This window comes from Megalobrama amblycephala, linkage group LG10 (genome assembly GCF_018812025.1).
Source record: "Megalobrama amblycephala isolate DHTTF-2021 linkage group LG10, ASM1881202v1, whole genome shotgun sequence".
NCBI lineage: Eukaryota > Metazoa > Chordata > Actinopteri > Cypriniformes > Xenocyprididae > Megalobrama > Megalobrama amblycephala.
Genome location: NC_063053.1, coordinates 22,284,689 through 22,305,404, shown reverse-complemented (window position 1 = coordinate 22,305,404; position 20,716 = coordinate 22,284,689). Strand labels below are relative to the sequence as shown.

Here is a 20,716-nt window from a genome sequence, read left to right as displayed (position 1 = left end):
TTCTGCTATCTGACATCAAACAAAGACATAATTTTTCTTCATTTCTCCAGCTTCTCTGAAGAGCTTCTATTTTCACCTCTGGGTTATTGTCAAGTGTGTAATTTATTTCTAGACTATAAATCTTTGGCAGCCCACAGTTAAGATTATAAGATATGTGGGTAGTAGAAATGGCAAGGGGAAGACAAGGATAGAAGTGTGCTGTCTGTTAGAGCCTCAAAAACAAATATGATGCTACAAATAGAGCAGTGTTTTTGTATGGAACTTTGCAAGGGCTCGTGGAGACTAAACAAAAGAGTGAGAACAGTAGGCCTCCAGATAAAGATAAAACAACAGACTGTAGACAGTAAATTTCAAGACGGCCAAATAATAAATGACACAATGTCTCTTCAACATAGGAAGGATTCAAATGGTTTAGCATCCAAACAACACAGTGAATGGAAAGAGGAACAAAAAGAGATCTCAGTCCACTTCTAATGCCCGAGACGATGTGAACGCAAAGAGAATTCAGTGCTTTTTCCACTTACTTATTAAGGACTTACTTGGTAGTTTCTTAGCTGTGTTGATGTATTTCCTATTGAAAGGTGAAGTTTGGGTGGGACATACAGAGGTGCTGACATATGTACCAAGTATATAGGGGACTATCAATGAATGAATGAATCAATCGACACAACTGCACGCCATATCCCAGTTTTATTGAGCATTACAATAGCAAGAGATTAGAATTACAATCTGCTGTTGGAAAGGTTCACAGACATTTCATAATAAATGCAGGGTCAAGTAAAACTAAAATAAGCATATATATATATATATATATATTATATATATATATCATACATTTTTATAGTAATGCAAGAATTTTAACTAAAAAGTTCTCGACTGCAGAACTTGAAATAATAGCCCTGCCAAAAACCCTCATCAATGCAATAACCGTCAACATATTTGATTCAGTGTAATTTATAAATACATTTTAGAGATCCTCTTATTTTTCTGCCATTATAAAATACAGACCTAAAATATATTTTGCATTTTCAAAGACTAACAGTCATTTTTAGCTTGCTTTTTTGGGGGTCTCATCTCCTGAGCACTACACATGGCATTAGAAAACACACAAAGCTGTTCACATGTTAATACAGCTCAACCACAGAAGTGCACTATGCAGCTTTCAAATAAGGTCAAGTGAACTCAAAAGTACGCAAAAGGAACGCATACTTGGATTGCGAATCATGCGCCATGTTCTCGGTACACTCACGAGCAGTGCAGTTAGTCAAAGTAGTGCACTTATATAGTAAGACGCTGAGCAAAAGTGCGTGTGCATCTAGTCTCATCAGAAGATATTTCTGTGATCCTACTGCCATCGACTTTGTGGTGAAAGTGTAACAACCACGATTCAACATATTTTCAACAGTGCATATCATTAGATTTGAGAATAGTCCCACTCTTTAAAGGAATAGTTCACTTGAAAATAAAATTTTCTTATTTACTTGCCCTCATGTCATTCCAATGTGCACAACGTTTTTGCAATAAATAAAAATAAAAAGGAATTTCAGAAGAATAGACAGATCACTCTTTTCCATGCCACATTGATAAATGGGGAATTAATTTTTCAAGGAATAAAATGAACATAAAAGAACTAAAGTATCATGTGACTCATTTTTATGATACTTTGGTTCTTTTTGATTATTTTAGAGGTTATTAAATGCAAAACAATGACAATGATACTCTTAAAGGGACGGTTCACCCCAAAAATTTAAATTCTGTCAACATTTACTCACGCTCATGTTGTTCCAAACCCATAAGACTTTCACTCATCTTCGGAACACAAATGAAGATATTTTTAATGAAATCTCAGCGATTTCTGTCCCTCCATTGACAGCTACGCAACTACCACTTTGACGCTTCAAAAAGTTCATAAAGAGATGTTATAAAGAGAGCGGGTTAACTCCAAATTTTCGATCGCTTTATGTGACGAACAGATTTAATTTAAGCTTTTATTCAAATATAAACATTCATCAACGCACAGATCAGTTGTGGTAAACGGAAGCTCAAGCATGTTTGCTTGATGTGTGCGAGAACCAATGAGGTGCATGCGTTACTCAGCACGTTTGAGCTTCCACAAGAGGTTTGTTCACGAGCTTCTGCATATGTTCGCTGATAAAAGTTATGTGAATAAAAAACTAAATTAAATCTGTTCATCACATAAAGTGATCGTGTCTCAGAAAATTTTGGAATAACCTGCTCAATTCATATGGATTAGTTTTACGATCTCTTTACGAACTATTTCAAAGTGGTAGTTGCGTAGCTGTCAATGGAGGGACAGAAATCGCTGAGATTTCATTAAAATATCTTCATGTGTGTTGCAAAGATGAATGAAAGGTGGAATGACGTTAAGGTGAGTAAATGATGACATAATTTTCATTTTTAGGTGAACTCTCTCTTTAACAAAATTAACCTTTTGTGTTCTGCAGAAGAAACTATGTTATACAGGTTTAAAATGACATGAGATTAAGCAAATGACAATTTTATTCTAAACTGCTATACCTAGCTTTAAAAAATTCAAATGAAAAAGCAATTCTTGTAAATTTCATAAAGGATTTTATCCTGTATTCCACGCTGCATATACGTATTTGCGACTCAACCAGACTCACATCAAACACACGTGTCAAATATCTCCACTCAGATCTGAAACGTTCAGACCTTCAATATGAGTTACTAAACTGAACTTTTGCACAAAACAAGCATCTTAACTATATATAAAACCTAATAGTAAAAGTAATATTAAACGTCAAGTACACCGCTTACATTAATGGCCACCCTGTTTCAACAACCTTTAGCTTATTTACAATGAAAAGGACGGTGCATATTGTTTCAGAGAGGAATAGAAATGGAGCATCAAGTCTTGTCCAGCACATACTAGAAGCTGAGTTTCTTGGAAGCCCACTAAAACCAGAGCAGTGCACTAGTCCTGAAGTGCACTTGGCATGACTTAGTTTCTTAGCAGACACCTTTTACCGCAAATTACCCTGCTAACCTTGTCCCCCCCCCCCCTCTCAAGTGACAGTAAAACAGATGACACTGTCTATGCTATGCCCATGAATGGAGCGCAAAAGTAGCATGGTAGCTTTTAGAAAAGGAAATTGTGAATAAATGAATAAATGTTTTTTATATCTGTGCAATAAAGAAAAAGATGGAAGAAAAGACATATTGCAACATTTTTGTCCCTTTATAATTGTGTCCCACAATGACACAACATCAAGCTCTTGCTATAAAGATCCTGGCGCTGGCATATTGCTGCAGAAATAGAGGATGATTTCACACCGCTTCAGTCACTCGTGGTCCCAAGTCGACAGACTCCACCTTCGATTGCCAGCGACTGTCCGGCCACCGCCCCAGGAGGAAGTCTGGATATGTGAGTCTGGCAAACAGAGAGAGAGAGTGTTTACAAAGTCAAATATGAGTGTGGTGGAGAAGCACACAGCTGTTGAATGGTGGGAGTGAGGTGTCCTCATTGCAATCAAAGTCAGCTGCCGCCCACCTGATTCAGGCACATACCCTGGTCACGCTCTTTGTCGGGCTACGATAAGCAGCCCTCTGGGAGTCAGAACCCGACAGCTCCCTGCCCATGTGTGAGGAGAATGAAAGTGGAGCTACCATCCCAGAGCAGCCCTGGGCCACCTGTTGCCAACACTGGTCCGTGGCGGGACGACACGCATAGGGTGACAGTCAGTGGAAAACTCTGACCCCTTTCAGCACATCCATGTGTGTCAGTTATGCTATGATAATGATCCATATCTCACTCCCACACTCTGTGTGACCTCCAGCACCGGCTCAGGCAGATTACTAGCAAGCTAGGAGACAATACTTTAAAGCTAACTTAAATAACTAAAACTAAAAAATAGAAAGAAAAAAAAAAAGGGAAAAAAAAAAGGGAAAAAAAAAAAAAACTACTCTGTGATAATATATAACTAATAATAAATCCATCAAACAATAATGTAAATGAAGTTACAAAATAAAATTAAAATATGTATGACACTTAAAATACAAGGCACTATGATTTCCGTGATATGGAAAACACAGATGGAATCACAGAATCCAGTAATATTTTTTTTTTTTTTAAGTTTATTTACAGTATAACAGAAAATCTCGAATTTGGCAAATTTTGAATGAATAAATCCTAAAAAAAAAAAAAAAAAAAAAAAAATCTAGAAAATCAAAACTGACAAAAACAGAATCCAGGGAAAAAAAAAAAAAAAAAAAAAAAAAAAAAAAACCAACAAAACAACAAACCAACAAAACAACAAAAATATATATATATATATATATATATATATATATATATATAATTATTTGATATAATTTGATATAATTTGTTATAATCAGACTGATTCCACCCAACAACCCCTACTGAAACATTGAATTCTACAAAATCAATTCAAAAAGCATAGCACAACTATTCACATTTTTCTTGCCACCCATATGGAGATAAAAGCCTTTCTTTATACATGCCCATTACATGTGCGATTTCATGGCTCAAATATTCTGGCCTTTAGAGTTCTGCAACATTTTTTGTGAGATGCTAGGGGTGATTGCAACAGGGTGATGCCCAGTGCGTTTTGAGTGGTTTTAACGCTATGCTATGTGGTTACCAGGGTGTTCTGGGTGGTTGCTTATTGGCCCAAGTCTCCATGATATTGTGGTCCTCAACTACATGGCTCAGGTCCCTCTTTCAATACAAGTATATGGGATTTTTTCCTTCATTTTATCATTTGTTTTCTTTTTATCAGTCAAAAATAATTCACCGTCACTTAGAAAAGTAACAGAACACATCTTCTCAAAAGCTTGTAGCACAGTTGTCTAGAGTAAGATACACTTAAGCAACTAATTATGAGATTTTTGATTTTTTTTTTTTTTTTTTTAAGAAAAGCTTAAACATAAATAACTAGATAACAACACAAAATCTATCAAAGTCAATTAATAATCCAAGTAAATATAATTAATAATAATATCAAATTATGGCCTGGAAGTTATAATAAAAATAAATAAATAAATTACAAAAAGACTCCTACTGAACTTATGCTACATAAAATTTGAACATACCTTGAAAAAGGTAATTCACCTCCAATCTTCAAGTGTAAATTGGAGTGATTCTTCTTATAAATGACAAGTGTTTTGAAGTTGAACATTTCAATCTACTTGATGGTGTTTTATCTGGAATGGTTCACATGTGGTTGGGATTACCACTGCTGGAAATAATCATGAAGTCTTAACGCAACTTGAAGATTAGACTCAATTCTGTGTGGCAAACCAGAGATTCACTGACTGAGATGGACATCAAGACTCAAGCCAAACATTTAAGCAGTTGGATATAATCAGAAAACTGCTTTGTTTCAGAGACCAAAAATATGCCATTTAAATTCTTTCTTGATTGCCATGTAAAAATGTGTGTATGATGTGTTAAAGAGCTGAAAACCAGAATGTTTAAACCAGAAGTGGGGCCGCAGTGTAAAAACAGATCTATGACACATATTTGTTCTCAGCCACAATGTGCCATCCCTTGTTTCCAGGGGCAAGATTAATAAAAAAAAAAAATGCAAGAGTGAGCAGTGTAACCGATTAGTCAACAACCAAGGGTGCGTTTCCCGAAAGAATTGTTAACCAACTATGGTCGCAAGTTCCATAGTTGCGTCCATAATTACCAACAGTTCACCCTTTGTGCGTTTCCAGAAACCACAGTTCCAAAAAACATTCACAAACATATGTGGTTTACGTTCAATGACATGTCGACTTAAATAGATCATGCTCTTGAACACAACAACAAGGTTACATTCTATATCTATCATTCTATTTAAATATTGTGGTGGATACATACATAAAATAAAACAAAAATGTCAGTCTGGGGTGCAAGGGGCGACAGCTTCTGTAGCGGCTCGGCTTTCCTGGGACCGCGGCATTTGGGGGCAAGACAATCGGCGAACTCCAGCACGACGGCAGCATAGCAAACTCCAACCCGGGAACTTGGGTCCAGCAACTCGGCAGCTTTGGCAGTGTGGGAATCACTCCTGGGCCTACAAGGACACCAGCATGCATGCACAGGGAAGAGAGACCGGCTAAGGCTCCATTTGATTCAGGTGTGCCTCATCACACGCTACCAGTCCTGGTTGTTACCTGGTTCTCTCTCACGCCCACTCCTGTCAGGAACCTGGAGAAGGGCAGCTATTTAAAGTTCTGTTGAACCAGAAGTTGCAACAGACTTTACTTCAGTGTTGTGATGCATTTCAAAGTGAAACGGAATATTGAATTGAGGGCGAGGTTTTATTTTAGCGCACAACCTCTCCATCCCTCGTTCATAGCAGACTGATGGTTGAAGGGGAGTGGATATTCAATCCAAGCCGTCAAACTGACATCATCAGAGAAGGAATTCAGATTTCAGATTTTGATTAAAGATTAAAGTTTTTTTCTGTGCATTAACTTGCACAGATTAATTGTTTACCACAAGATTAGTAATGTGGCTAACAAAGTAAATAGGGTCAATTTTGATTTCATGATGACTTTAAAGGATTAGTCCACTTTTAAACAAACTTTTCCTGATAATTTACTCACCCTCATGTCATCCAAGATGTCCATGTCTTTCTTTCTTCAGTCAAAAAGAAATTACAGTTTTTGATAAAAACATTCCAGGATTATTCTCCTTATAGTAGACTTCAATGGGCACCAAACAGTTGAAGGTCAAAATTAGTTTCACTGCAGCTTCAAATTGTTCTACACGATCCCAGATGAGAAATAAGGGTCTTATCTAGAGAAACCATCGCTCATTTTCTGAAAAAAATTGAAAATTATATAAGTTTTAACTTTAAATGCTCATCTTGAACTAGCTCTCTTCTTCTTCTTTATTTGAATTCCAGCAGTGTAGACGCTGCTAAGTGTATTATTGCCCTCCTCAGGTCAAAGTTTGAACTAATTGTTATATACTATTGAACTAGTATATTGCATATAAAAATTAGTTCAAACTTTGACCTGTGGAGGGCAGTATTACGCTTAGCAGCATCTACACTGCTGGAATTCTAATAGAGGAGAAGAAGAAAAGAGCTAGTTCAAGATGAGCATTTAAGGTTAAAACTTATATAATTTTCAATTTTGTTTCAGAAAATGAGTGATGGTTTCACTAGATAAGACCCTTATTTCTCATCTGGGATCGTGTTGAACAATTTGAAGCTGCAGTAAAACTAATTATGACTAATTATGAATGTGCCCATTGAAGTCTACTATATGGAAAAAAAAATCCTGGAATGTTTTCATCAAAAACTTTAATTTCTTTTCGACTGAAGAAAGAAAGACATGGACATCTTGGATGCCATGGGGGTAAGTAAATTATCAGGAAAAGTTTATTTAAAAGTGGACTAATCCTTTAAGGGGCGGGGTGGCGCCGATAATAAGGGTGAGGCAGCTGTTCTAACACAATATATACATTTTAATCTATATACACTGACCAGGCATTAACATTATGACCATTGACAGGTAAAGTGAATAACACTGATTATCTCTTCATCACGGCACCTGGGTGGGATATTGGGCAAGCAGGAAAATTGGGCAAGCGTAAGGATTTGAGCGAGTTTGACAAGAACCAAATTGTGATGGCTTGACGACTGGGTCAGAGCATGACCTGATCAGAAGGTGACCTGGTCTGATGAATCACGTTTTCTTTTACATCACGTGGATGGCTGGGTACGTGCGTTGCTTACCCGGGGAACACATGGCACCAGGATGCACTATGGGAAGAGGGCAAACCGACAGAGGCAGTGTGATGCTTTGGGCAAAGTTCTGCTGGGAAACCTTGGGTCCTGCCATCCATGTGGATGTTACTTTGACACATACCACCTACCCAAGCATGGTTGAAGACCATGTACACCCTTTCATGTACACAGTATTCCCTGGTGGCTTTGGCTTCTTTCAGCAGGAAAATGTGCCCTGCCACAAAGCAAAAATGGTCAGGAATAGTTTGAGGAACACAACAACAAGTTTGAGGTGTTGACTTAGCCTCCAAATTCCCCAGATCTCAATCCAATCGAACATCTGTGGGATGTGCTGAACAAACAAGTCCGATCCATAGAGGCCCCACCTCACAACTTACAGAACTTAAAAGGATCTGCTGCTAACATCTTGGTGCCAGATACCATAGCACCCCTTCAGGGGTCTAGTGGAGTTCATGTCTCAATGGGTCAGGGCTGATTGGCAGCAAAAGGTGGACCAACACAGTATTAGGAAGGTGGTCATAATGTTATGCCTGACTGGTGTATGTATTAGCGTGTCAACAATCAAATAAAGCAAAATGACATGGAACAAAAACGGTGAAGTAGTCATTAGGTGCCAGTCACTTGTTACAGCAGCCTCTCTGAGATCCTGAATAGATTAATTAGTTGAAAAATATTACTCCATCAACCTGTGCATGACATCATTAATGACAATCCTATATTGTTAAGCCAAAGTACCTTGTTACTACAGTTTCGGGCAACAATTATGACTAGACGGTTAGTTTCTCCATGCATTGTACTATCTATGGTAGTTAATCAGCGAGTTACATCGTTGTACAGGAAACGCACCCCAGAGCAGGGAAGAGAACACATGAGAAGAGTAGCTGTTCTCCAACAGCAATGATGCGTGTGGATTTGGGAATTGAGCTGGAAGGTTTGAAATCTTGCCATCCCATTGCTCTAGAAGAAAAAAACAAAAAAACAAAAAACAAAAACAAACATACAATCCGCATTCCAGGCGATCTATCAGACAACATGTTTGTCAGTGCACCAAACACAGAGGCTCATCCATGTCCTAAGTGTACAGTTTCATGGCCACAAATATCCTGTATACATAGAAAGAATTTTATGCTGTGCAAAGTTTACATTATGCTGTGCAATTCTTTGAATGTATGGATAAAAAAAAAGTAATTAATAAACAAAATTAAAGCAAAATAAAATACGGCCCAACATTGCAACAATGTTAACAGATACACAAACTGAACAGGTTGAGAAGTTCTGGAGGTAAAGAGGCTTGTTAATGTAAGAGATTCATCAATGCCAGGCATGAAAGCCAAAAGAGCTTGAAGGAACATAGAGGGTCCGCTTCCAGCCAATCTGCAGTGACAATAGACTGGATAAAGAGTACACTGGCTTCTGCAAGAACTGACTAGAGCCCCTGTTCAGAGCACAAACCCAACAAAGGACTATTCTAAAATGGGTCAATGCACACTTCCAGACACGCTCTGAGCTACTAGCGTGAATAGAAACGGTTAAAACGGCACACACTCCAAGAGCTCTGGACTGTGTTCTATCTCACTGAGCTGCCAATCAGCTCTGGGCTTTCATCTCATCAAACACACACACACACATACACAGCAGCACAATGCATGCAGGAATGGGAGGAATGTTTCTGGAATGGTACAGGAATGAGTTGGTGTCTTTCTGCTGCAATGTTTCCTTAGAGTCATCGGAAGAAAGACTTGTCACAATTCAGCAGGATTGTTCATTTTGAATAGCTTCGTTTTCAGTACCTGCTGCCAATTACATACCAGAAACTTATGGACTGATAATAAAAAAATAGGAAGCATTGTGGATGTTGCCATGCTTTTATCACTTTTCAGCCATAGTCCAAGTGACTACAGTGGTTCAACCTTAAAGGTCCCATGACATGCTACTTTTTGGATGCTTTTATATAGGCCTAAGTGGTCCCTAGTACTGTATCTGAAGTCTCTTTCCCGAAATTCAGCCTTGGTGCAGAATTTCAGCCACGACAAGCCAGTCCCACAATGAGCTTTCCTCAGGACGTGCCGTTTCTGGGTCTGTAGCTTTAAATGCTAATGAGGAGGAGAGAGGCGGGGCAAGGTAGAGGGTGGGTGTGGCGTTAACCAGCTTGCGGCTACGGTACCATGCGTTAATGTTGACAGTGGATGTATCGCAATGGCTCGTAGACACGCAGCCGTTCAAGCGTTTCCGTTTGACCCAGAATCTGATCCGGATGTAGAAGCACAGGATGAAGAAGTTGCAACTACAGCAGGATGTCTGCGAATGGTTAGTTTAAAACATTGTGTCTTTAGTTGGTTTATGTATGCTGTTACAGTTATTATCATGTAGCTAATGCTAGCCTACATTGTTGGCTTTTCATGTTGCTCCGATTTGCTATTGTATATATAATTATCAGCTATAGACACTAACCAGCACCACTAAATTAGTCAGACCTCTGCCATTATTACAAATACCTTTTCGGATAGGTGCCGCTGTGGAAAATGTGATACCATGCCAACATCATTTATTTGTTTACATATTTTATATATTTAAATCTTAAAGGTTTTTACAATCTTTCTTATTACAATTACATCAAGCTCTGCAATCTGGAAATGTGGATATCGTGTGCGTTATAACAACAACAGCAGAACGGTTATCCAAAGAAACGTACAACACTTGCGTTACAGTGTGTGTATTCACACACATACTTGATGCTGTCCACCTTTACATTAGCGACAGTAACTGGGCTGTATTGGCCCACGTTGAGGAAACAGTGGTCGGTGAAATGTGTGGCGCAGACATACAAAACTATGGGAAGTTGTTTCAGTGCATTAGCAGAGAAAATAAAATTAACCCACTGTTTCTTCATAGGCTCGGATGAAGGAACTAAAAAAATACTTTGTGTTCATTTGTACATCCAAACACTGAGCAACTGCCATGCTTCGCTCATTTACAAGGCATGATGTCTCTCGAGGAAAAAAAAAAAAATACTGTGCTCGCCTCGCACTGTAGTAGCTCATTTCTCATGGGCGGGCAAAGCAGAGAAAGGGGAGGTAACCTTTCCCCTTATGACGATCTATGGGGAAGATTCCATATTGGGTTATCTGAGCTTTCATTTTCTCAAATGCAAAGCAAAATACCCAGGGCTCGGTTTACACCCATCGCCTTTTCTAGCCACTGGGGGACCATATGCAGGCTAGGGGAACTCATATTAATGTTAAAAAGTCTCATAAAGTGAAATTTTCACGCCATGGGACCTTTAATTTTATGAAGCAACAAAAATACCTTTTGTGTTCACAAGGTGCAGCGCTTCCGGGTTCTACATCAGAATGCCGGCTCAGTATTGGTCAATGCTGTTCACCCCTATGGAGGTGTCAGAGAGCTCTTGGATTTAATCAAAAATAAATGATTTTGTTTTCCAAAGATGAACAAAGGTCTTACAGGTTTGGAACGACATGAGGGTGAGTAATTAATGACAGAATTTTTTTTTTTTGCCATGCTAATGACTAAATTGAAGCAGGGAACTGAGCCATACCTAGGGACCAGAAAATCAGAGACTTCAGCCAGTAAGTAACCACCCAGAAAGCCCTAGCAACTGCTGAGAAAGAGACAGCCTCTGATGAGGGAGTTCTGTTTTAGGAATTTCTTACCCTGGCTTTACTGTCCTGGGCAGACATATACCCCACACACATGCTCTCTGTAGTATGGCTCCATAGAAACTCCACTGTGAATAAAAGAGAGACACAATAACTGTGAGATACATCTACTACAAAGTTCTTAGATTATCACACATTAGCATCTTCAGGAGTTTCAAATTGATTTTTAGAATAGTTTTTTTTATTAATGAATAAAATATTAGAACAGATTAAAATAAAAAAAAAGAATAAAAACTCACAAGTAATATTAACCACAATGGATATTTTATAGGGGTGGGGGAGGGAAAAATCTCTGATGCATCGCAATTCTCTCTACAACGATTCTAAGTTTCGTTTTTAACCGCAGATGCATCATGGCACTATGTGTGTTCTAGAAACAGCCGTATTCTACACACACACACACACACCCACACACACACTTGAATGTTCCATACAATTCAAAACGGCTGAAGCAAATTACAAGGGCATTTGCAGGCTTCACTGCACAGGATATGCGCTAAGAAACGTGCGCTTTGCTTAATGTTGCACTTACAATGTGCGGTATGTCCACCGGTATTTCAGTGTTTTACCTTCAAAATGCTCTATGAAGGCATTCATCCGTTTGGAATGCAGTAGAACTATATATATTTAATACACAAAACTCACTGAATAGCATTCGCGGCTATGGGTGACTCAGTGTTAGTTGTTAAATGCACTTGCATATTAAAATGCTTTTATAATGCAATATAAAAAAGTTATGTCTTAAGTGATTAAACAGATAGGACAAAACATCCGATAAAATAGGTCTGCACATTAGTGTGAATATGCAGCCTATTAGATCCTGTTTATGATGTCATCAGTAAGAGTAAAAATCAGTTAAGATACTGAAAGCACTCTTTGTTTGTGTTTCTTTGAAATATATTTCTTTGTTCCTCTTTATTATTTACTATTTGATTATATTGTTTTGAAGCCATATTTAGTTATAGTAAGTAAAATTCTTAACATATAATTTTTTTTTTTAAAAATGTAATCTTTTAAAAAAGTACTTCTAATTATATAAATAATTAAAAATGTACAAATAAATTTAAGTTTTAAAATCAGTAAACTATTTAATAATGTAAAAAAAAAAAAAATGTAAATCAAGAATCGTTTTGGAATCGTCAATCGTGACTCCCAGAATCAGAATTCGATCGGAACGTGAGGTGCCTAATATTTTACTCATCAATGGAAAACTGCTATTCTAAAAACCCATAAGAACTTCCAAAAGGAACCCATGGTGAATTAGCCTTCTGAGTTAAATTGAAGTGATGATTGAATAGTTAATAAACACAACAGACAAAAATGTTGAAAAGGTGAATTTTCAAAACTGTGCAGCACGTTTCATATTAGTCTCAAATGTGTTCTTCCATTGAGTGTCAGCCCTAATCATAACAATGCCTCTATTCTCTGAGGCCAGACCACACTTTGAGACCTGTTTATTGTGCCATTTGTGAATGCAGGGAGCTGCCATGTTTATCCCTGAATGTTTAAACAAAGACGCCTGGAAAAATAGTCAGCATCTTTAGACAAGAATGTGAGGGAGGCATCAGAAAATAAGAATGGGGGAGAAAACAACATTACAAATGACTTTCAGGGAATCTTCAGTGACCCAGATGTTCCTAAAAAATCATGCTTTTTTTTTTATCTTTCTGCAATGATGCATTAAATTGATCAAGTGACAGTAAAGACATTTATAATGTTACAAAAGATTAACATTTAAAATTAATGCTGTTCTTATGTATTACAGTTTCCACAAAAATATTAAAGGTGCCATCGAATGTGTCTGTGAAGTTTCAGTTCAAAATACCCTATTGATTTTTTTTTAATTCATTTTTTTAACTGCCTATTTTGGGGCATAATTAGAAATGCGCCGATTCATGTTGCGGCCCCTTTAAATGCTCACGCTCCCCGCCCACGGAGCTCGCGCTTGCCTTAAACAGTGCATAAACAAAGTTTACACAGCTAATATAACCCTCAAAATGGATCTTTACAAAGTGTTCGTCATGCATACTGCATGCATGCGTCGGATTATGTGAGTATAGTATTTATTTGGATGTTAACATTTGATTCTGAATGAATTTGAGGCTGTGATCCATCTGTTGGAGAGATTTATAAAGAATGAAGTTGTGTTTATGAATTATACAGACTGCAAGTGTTTAATAATGAAAATAACGACGGCTCTTGTCTCCGTGAATACAGTAAGAAACGATGGTAACTTTAACCACATTTAATAGTACATTAGCAACATGCTAACGAAACATTTAGAAAGACAGTTTACAAATATCACTAAAAATATCACGTTATCATGGATCATGTCAGTTATTATCGCTCCATCTGCCATTTTTCGCTCTTGTTCTTGCTTGCTTACCTAGTCTGATGATTCAGCTGTGCACATCCAGACGTCCTGCCCTTGTCTAATGCTTTGAACATGAGCTGGCATATGCAAAGATTGGGGGCGTACATATAAATGATCCGGAATGTTACGTAACAGTCGGTGTTATGTTGAGATTCGCCTGTTCTTCGGAGGTCTTTTAAACAAATGAGATTTATATAAGAAGGAGGAAACAATGGAGTTTGAGACTCACTGTATGTCATTTCCATGTACTGAACTCTTGTTATTTAACTATGCCAAGGTAAATTCAATTTTTAATTCTAGGGCACCTTTAATATATTGATAATAAGAAATGTTTCTTGAGCACCAAATCAGCATATTAGAATTATTTCAGAAGGATCATGTGACACTGAAGACTGGAGTAATGATGCTGATGAAAATTTAGCTTTGACATCAAAGGAATAAGTTAAAATAATAATTCTATTCCAATCCATTCCATTCTTTTTTGATGTTTTTGAATGCACAAATCATCATAGTTTTGGACCAGAGGTGTATTGAATTGAAGCTGAGGTAGAACAGAAAAGCACTTACCCAGCAGAGCCTGGATGTCTTCAGAGCGCTGGGCTTCTCCACAAGAGCAGCACCTCAGAACAATCACCCCACCCAGAACACAGTCCTCGCCAGCCAAGAACGGCGAACCTTAAAACACAAACAAGCCAACTGCATTTCAACCATGACCCTCTTTCCACTACAATCAGTCTATTTAGATGTGAAATCGAAATGAAAGCACGTTTGAGACATCTAAGAAAATCCAGCGATTCTGTCAATGATTTATTAGTTATGCTCTGTTCTGAGAAGTTAATGAAATGAGCGGAAAAGCCGTACATTTCCGTACTTTCCCCTGCCAACCTAAACGACTGAAAACAATTATTCTTTCCAAAGCTTTTGTTTTATTAACCAAATGAGAAAAATTGGGAGCAGAGCCACTTTTCGCTCTTTAATAGGTTAATGATGGAATGAGTTATTTCTGTAACCCCTCACGGAGCTCTGATAAAGGGACTCTGTTGAGAAGGCAGCCAAATACTCATACTTTTCCAAAGGGGACAAAGAGAAATGGTTTGAGCTGTAAAACGGGCTTCAAGCCCATTCAAATGATTACATCTCAAAACCAAAAGGAGTGTTGGACGCAGACTAGGTTTGAAGCACTCAAGCATAACATCGGTCCACAGGAGGGAAGAGTTTTAAATTTCTCCTCAGATAGGTGCTCTGTTTCATTAATGCCATATTGATTTTGAACATCATGTTGTGTTCAGCTTGTTTACACAGAACACAGCTCTTTTTATAACACCTCTCAATTAAAACCCTTCAATGAAAACCTGGACGGCCTTCACACAGAACATGTCTTAACACCACACTTCAAAAGACATATTAAAACAGATCTTCATCCAATATTCCATTAAAAAAGGCTTTTATTCTTCTCATTCTGTTTCATCTCAACAGTTTAATCAAATTACACAGCTTTCAGGAATACTTGATTCTGACTTGATTCTGATCACAGCATCCTGCAAATAAATATTTTAAATAAGTCTCTTTCTTCTCACATAAATCATTTTAAATTAGATCAATATTTCATGCTTATTTAATTATTTAGTAAATAATTGTAATTAATCTGATCATTTTCACAAAATAAAGCCTTTAAAGCTCCAGTCCTTAAATTTTGCCTCGTTGTCGCCATCTCTGTTTGTAACCTGCAATTGCAGTTATTTGTGGAACGAATATTTATGTGGGTTGTGCATCGGCACAGCTCCTCAGCGTGGATGAATCTAATGTTTTGAGGAGAATGTGTGGCTGTCAGTCACCACACTGGTGTGGATACTGTGCTTCGGAATCACAGATTGTAGTCATGGTAAAGTGTGACCAAAATAAGAATTTTCACCGGAAAATGTCATCTGAACAAGTAAGTAACATGTCGGCCACTTTTGTTCTGACCTACTACTAAATCTAACGATCGCTTAGCTCATATTAACATCAAACCATGCAAATTATTATTGATATACTTTGTTCTCAAATTGTTAATGTTAACATCAGCATTGTGTGAATATGTGTATTTAGTGTGTATTAGCGTACAAACTTTTTTGCTTTTGACTGAGGGTGAATCTCCAGGTTTTCACTGAAGATTGTCATTTGGACCTTTCTGTATTATAATCTGCCATCAAAATGGCAAGTTTAATTCCAGCTACTGTGAGAAAAGGCTATAAATGATCTGCCAACTGCAGCGTCCGGGACTCCTCCTTTATGTATACAGACGTGACGTACTGACGCAAAGGCAAACCCGTGGAAACCTACCAGTACCACTCAAATTAGAAAACATTATTACAAGCTTACCGTTGTGAATCATGCTAAGGTAAGAAAATAATTTTGAACAGTGGCTGGTTATGTACTTGCTCAATAATTGATTTTGGATATTTTATTAACCAAAAAAAAAAAAAAAAAATTACGGACTGCAGCTTTAAATGGGCAATATGTACGGATTTTCATGTATTAATCACTTTTTTTTTTAATTTCCAATGTGTGACCAGCTTGTAATGAAACTTAAACGAGACTTCCCTGACTTCCTAGGTTGTATAAGAAAGCCTGTAGACTGATTTTTATGTTAAGGAGTCGGGACATTTTTTGCCGGGAAAAACAAAAGGATGAGGCATTTAAGCGTGCTCCCAAAAGCCTCTCTTCCGTTCTATGACACATGAAGAAACGGATGCTTATGTTCAGGATAATGCCGAAAGAGCTATTCTGTACTATAATGTAAATGTGTCATGCAAAGAAAAGGGATTAATTCAAACTATAGTCTCACACAGCCAAGTCTATACAGTCTATACCAGGGGTGCCCACACTTTTTTGCCTGATGATCTACTTTTAAAATGATCAACTAAATGAGATCTACCAAAAAAAAAAAAAAAAAAAAAAGCTTAATTTCAAATGCTTGTTGCTACTACTGCATGCATCTCTAATGGAATTCAGGAAAATATAAATAAATGTTCATTGTATATATTAAATTTTAACAATTTTCAATTTTAACACTAAACTCAAAATACTTACAGCACAACAGATTACATTAGCCAGGGCATTTACCTTATTCTGATGACTTGCACTGAATAGAATCAGACAGTTTTACATAACCTTTGTCGACAAAACACAGCTGCCAATGTCTAAACTGGTGTCAATCAACACTGACGGAGCACATGCCATGGTCGGCCGTTCAAACGGATTCAATAATATTAAGTACAAGGAGGATGCTGCTTTTCCTGACTTCCTTAATTATCACTGTATTATAAACTAACAAGCTCTATGTGCGAAAATGCAGGACATGAAAGAGATCGTGGATGTGTTCATGAAAATCGTCTGCTCAATACATGCACGCTCACTTCAGAGACGGCTGTTTGTTTCGTGTGTATTTGGAGGAAGCCGACTTCGGCGCTCTGTTCTCCGGCTATTTGTCATGGCAACTGAATAAACAAAAATCTTGCCTGGTAAAAATGTATTAGTCAAATGCAAGTCAGACAGAAACTAAAAGGATAAGAAAGGGCATCGTTATATTTCTTTTTATTAAAAATTAACAAAAGCATTTATTATAATTGTGTGCGATCTACCAGCATTGTCTTTGCAATTGACTGGTAGATCGCGATCGACCTTTTGGGCACCCCTGGTCTACACAGTCTCAAACAGGCCTATACTTTATAAACTATCATAACAGTGTAATTTTAATTACCTAATTTGTCAACATGATGCCGGTGAATTGCAGAGCTTGCGCAACATATCCACATCACTATGATCAGATGCTTTCTTAACTGCTGTTTTCTCACTGCTGTCATTTTTGTTGTGTTTATTTTGTTATTTTGGCAAGCACGCAGCACATGTTGGCGTCCGGATGTTCGTTAACAGTATATCGCTGCAAAGATATTTCCAATTTTTTACTTCTAAGCAGTGAGTATATCGGGGCATTGAATCATGTTCAGTCTGTTGTACATTACGTGTGCACGAGTGCAAGCATGAGCTGCAGTTCAGTTAACGACCACTGGTGTCGCTAATAACAAGGGTTTCTGAATTCTACATACAGTATAGCCCCTTTAACAAGGGTTCCATTTTTGGAATGGTTTCACTTTCTAGGATGTCACAGATGACAGTTCAATGATTATCTCATGTGAGTTTTGCACAGTAGTTAAGTTTGATTTTGGGTTTGGATATCATTTTTGTGTGATTTGAATAGCCATGATTAAAGTGAAAATGGATTTCAGATCTTGAGAAATAAGAACTTTCGAACTGTGAACTGAACTATATGTGAACAAACAGGTCTATTCCATGACTGTATCAGTATTTTGAATAATGTTAAAATAGTTTAACTTTCAATAATTTGATTAAATACTCTACTTTTCCATTTTGTTGCGAGTGTGAGACAGCAGTGCGCTTGCAAAGAGAGCCTGACCACAAGCTCTTCTGACTGGCTGTGATTTGCGATATATTTGGTTGCATCTTGTCACTGGAATCTTATCGGATCACGTTGCGCTTTAGGTATTTATGCAGATTTATGAGGGTCAATATAATGTTCATTAACTAAGCTTCGCAGGAACACATAAAACTAAAAACTAAAATAAAATAAAAATCTCACATTTGTAGATTTCCGTGCAACAAAACTATAAAAGGTCACAGGCCAAAACCAGCAAATATTCCCACATGTACTTTGTGTGTTACATTCAATATGAAACCCAAGCGGTCACCCAATTTCACAAGCCCAGAATGGGAACCAAACGAGCAAAGCTTCTGAACATGAAAGCAAGCAACATCTTCAAATGCACTGTCAACAGAGTATTTATGGCATCTGAAAATAACTGTGGCCACAGAAATATGATTTAACCAAAAACTTGTGGAGCACATTCAAAAGAATGTTATTGATCCACAAACAGAAAAAAACGTTGCGGCTGCCGAATTTTTGTAGCGCTCATTTCCAGTCAAGCAAGTTGTTAATGATTTTGTTGTTCAGTTTTAGCTCAGAGCTGCTCTTACTCGCATATACTGTGGTGAAGTGATGCTAGGCTGCTAAAAGAGAGAGAGAAACATAAACAGGGTAACAGGGAGGGAAAAAAGTCACTGAGAGTCACTTACTGATGAATTTGTTTTGCATAGCCTCCAGTAGGGCCTGGTGTGCGTTTTCAGTCTGCATGGCAGTAGAGCACTCTCTGGCCAACATGGTGCGAATCAGGTGCTCTCCAGAGCCTGCAACAATACAGACAAGACCCACATTCAATAATTCAATATTTATTGTTCTTTGACAAAAACAACATATTGCATAACAAAGAACCCAATAAGACATTATGTATACTGTAAAACTGCATGTAAATTTACAAATACTTGTTTGGAACTGTTAGCTCCAGTTCTGGTTGTCTGTGTTCATGGCATTTCAGAAAATGTTATTAATAGGTCTGCCCCCTAATAGTTGACTGAACGTTAGTCGACGAGAAAAAAAAAAAAATACGCAAGAATTGATCATTAACACGGCTGGTCCATGTGGTGAATATGTTGTGTAGGAAATCCAAATGTTCTCCCATCATTCTTTGACCTCAAACATGGTTTATCATTTGAAACAAGTAGTAGCCTAACGTTAGCCACTTTACATGGCCGCTCGCTCAAATGTTAACATTTATGCAAATGTTAATGCTTAATTCACATTTTAAATTCTCATTATTATGGTTTAGTATTTCTCCATAATGCAGAACAATGTTACATAAAATATTCTTTCTTGGCCCTGAAACTTCAACCATTTTCTGATGCCACTCCCAACCCCAAGTATACTGTATATTTAAGTGTACGTCATTATGCAACAGGAAAGCTTGCGCTCCAGAATGTCATGAACACCATCAGGACCATTTTCCTAGGCTGTGGATTACAGGTAATAATGTTATAAATAATGTTCAGTTTCTTGCACAGACCAATCATTTTGCTTGATAAGACCTTAATGTATTATCAGGAGCCACAAGTATTCACCAAGGACCACGGTTTCAGCTAAAAATCATTTATTGATCTTGGATGGCCTGAGGGTGAGTAAATTAACAGCAAATTTTCATTTTTGGGTGAACTGACCCTTTAATGCATCCTTGCTGAAAAAAACCTTACTGACCTCAAAACTTTAAATAGTAGTATACAAATTTGTATAGCATATATAGTAGAGATGTTCCGATACCCCTTTTCCATTCCCGATACCGATTCCGATACCTGAGCTCAGGGTATCGGCCGATACCGAGTACCGATCCGATACCTGGGTGTGTATCTGTATATATATATATATATATATATATACACACACTACTAGCCCTGTATGATTTGATAGAATTATTTATGGTGTGCTTCAGACTTATCCCTTAATAAAACAAGAAGAAAAACATACAGTGAACTAGATTATTTTTATTATCTGACATACATTTGTCAGTTATATTATTTATTTATTTTAAGTGAAAAAGAACTTCAAATGTAAACTGTAAAAGGTACATTAGTTTTACAATATAACTATAAAAACAGTGCAACAAATAAATCTAGGAATAAAATTAGGCTATATAAGAAAATAATCTCTTTAAAACTTGAAGTCCAGAAACAATTTTGTTAAATAAAAATCTCACGTTTTCGACGACTGACAGCAGCTGGTCATCCAGAACAATAAACCCGACAATTCTGTCAGTTATCTTTATTTGTCTTTTGAAAACATTTCTCTTTGTTTGAATGAAGCTGGCACGCCTCATCCTTCTCCATCTTAAGCGCGTCAAACGCCCGAATCGCTCAATTCACACCGCGTCATTCACGCGAATCGCGCCGCAGGGAGTCAATTCGCGTCTTTGCATTGACTTAACATAAATCACTCGCGCTTATCGCTTCATTCGCGTCTGGTGTGAACGCAG

General features: G+C 37.4%; 1 protein-coding gene across 1 annotated transcript in view; it reads right to left on the bottom strand.

The window, feature by feature from the left end:
* Positions 1-671: 671 nt before the first annotated feature.
* The window catches only part of tasp1 (taspase, threonine aspartase, 1), a 47,756-nt gene continuing 27,711 nt past the window's right edge, over positions 672-20,716 (bottom strand). The window contains exons 11-14 of the mRNA XM_048205436.1: positions 18,933-19,043; positions 14,367-14,474; positions 11,420-11,493; positions 672-3,412 (exon numbers count right to left, since the gene is read on the bottom strand). Coding sequence (XP_048061393.1) covers positions 3,320-3,412; positions 11,420-11,493; positions 14,367-14,474; positions 18,933-19,043 — 386 coding nt within the window. The 3' untranslated portion in view covers positions 672-3,319. The remainder of the gene's footprint in view (positions 3,413-11,419; positions 11,494-14,366; positions 14,475-18,932; positions 19,044-20,716) is intronic.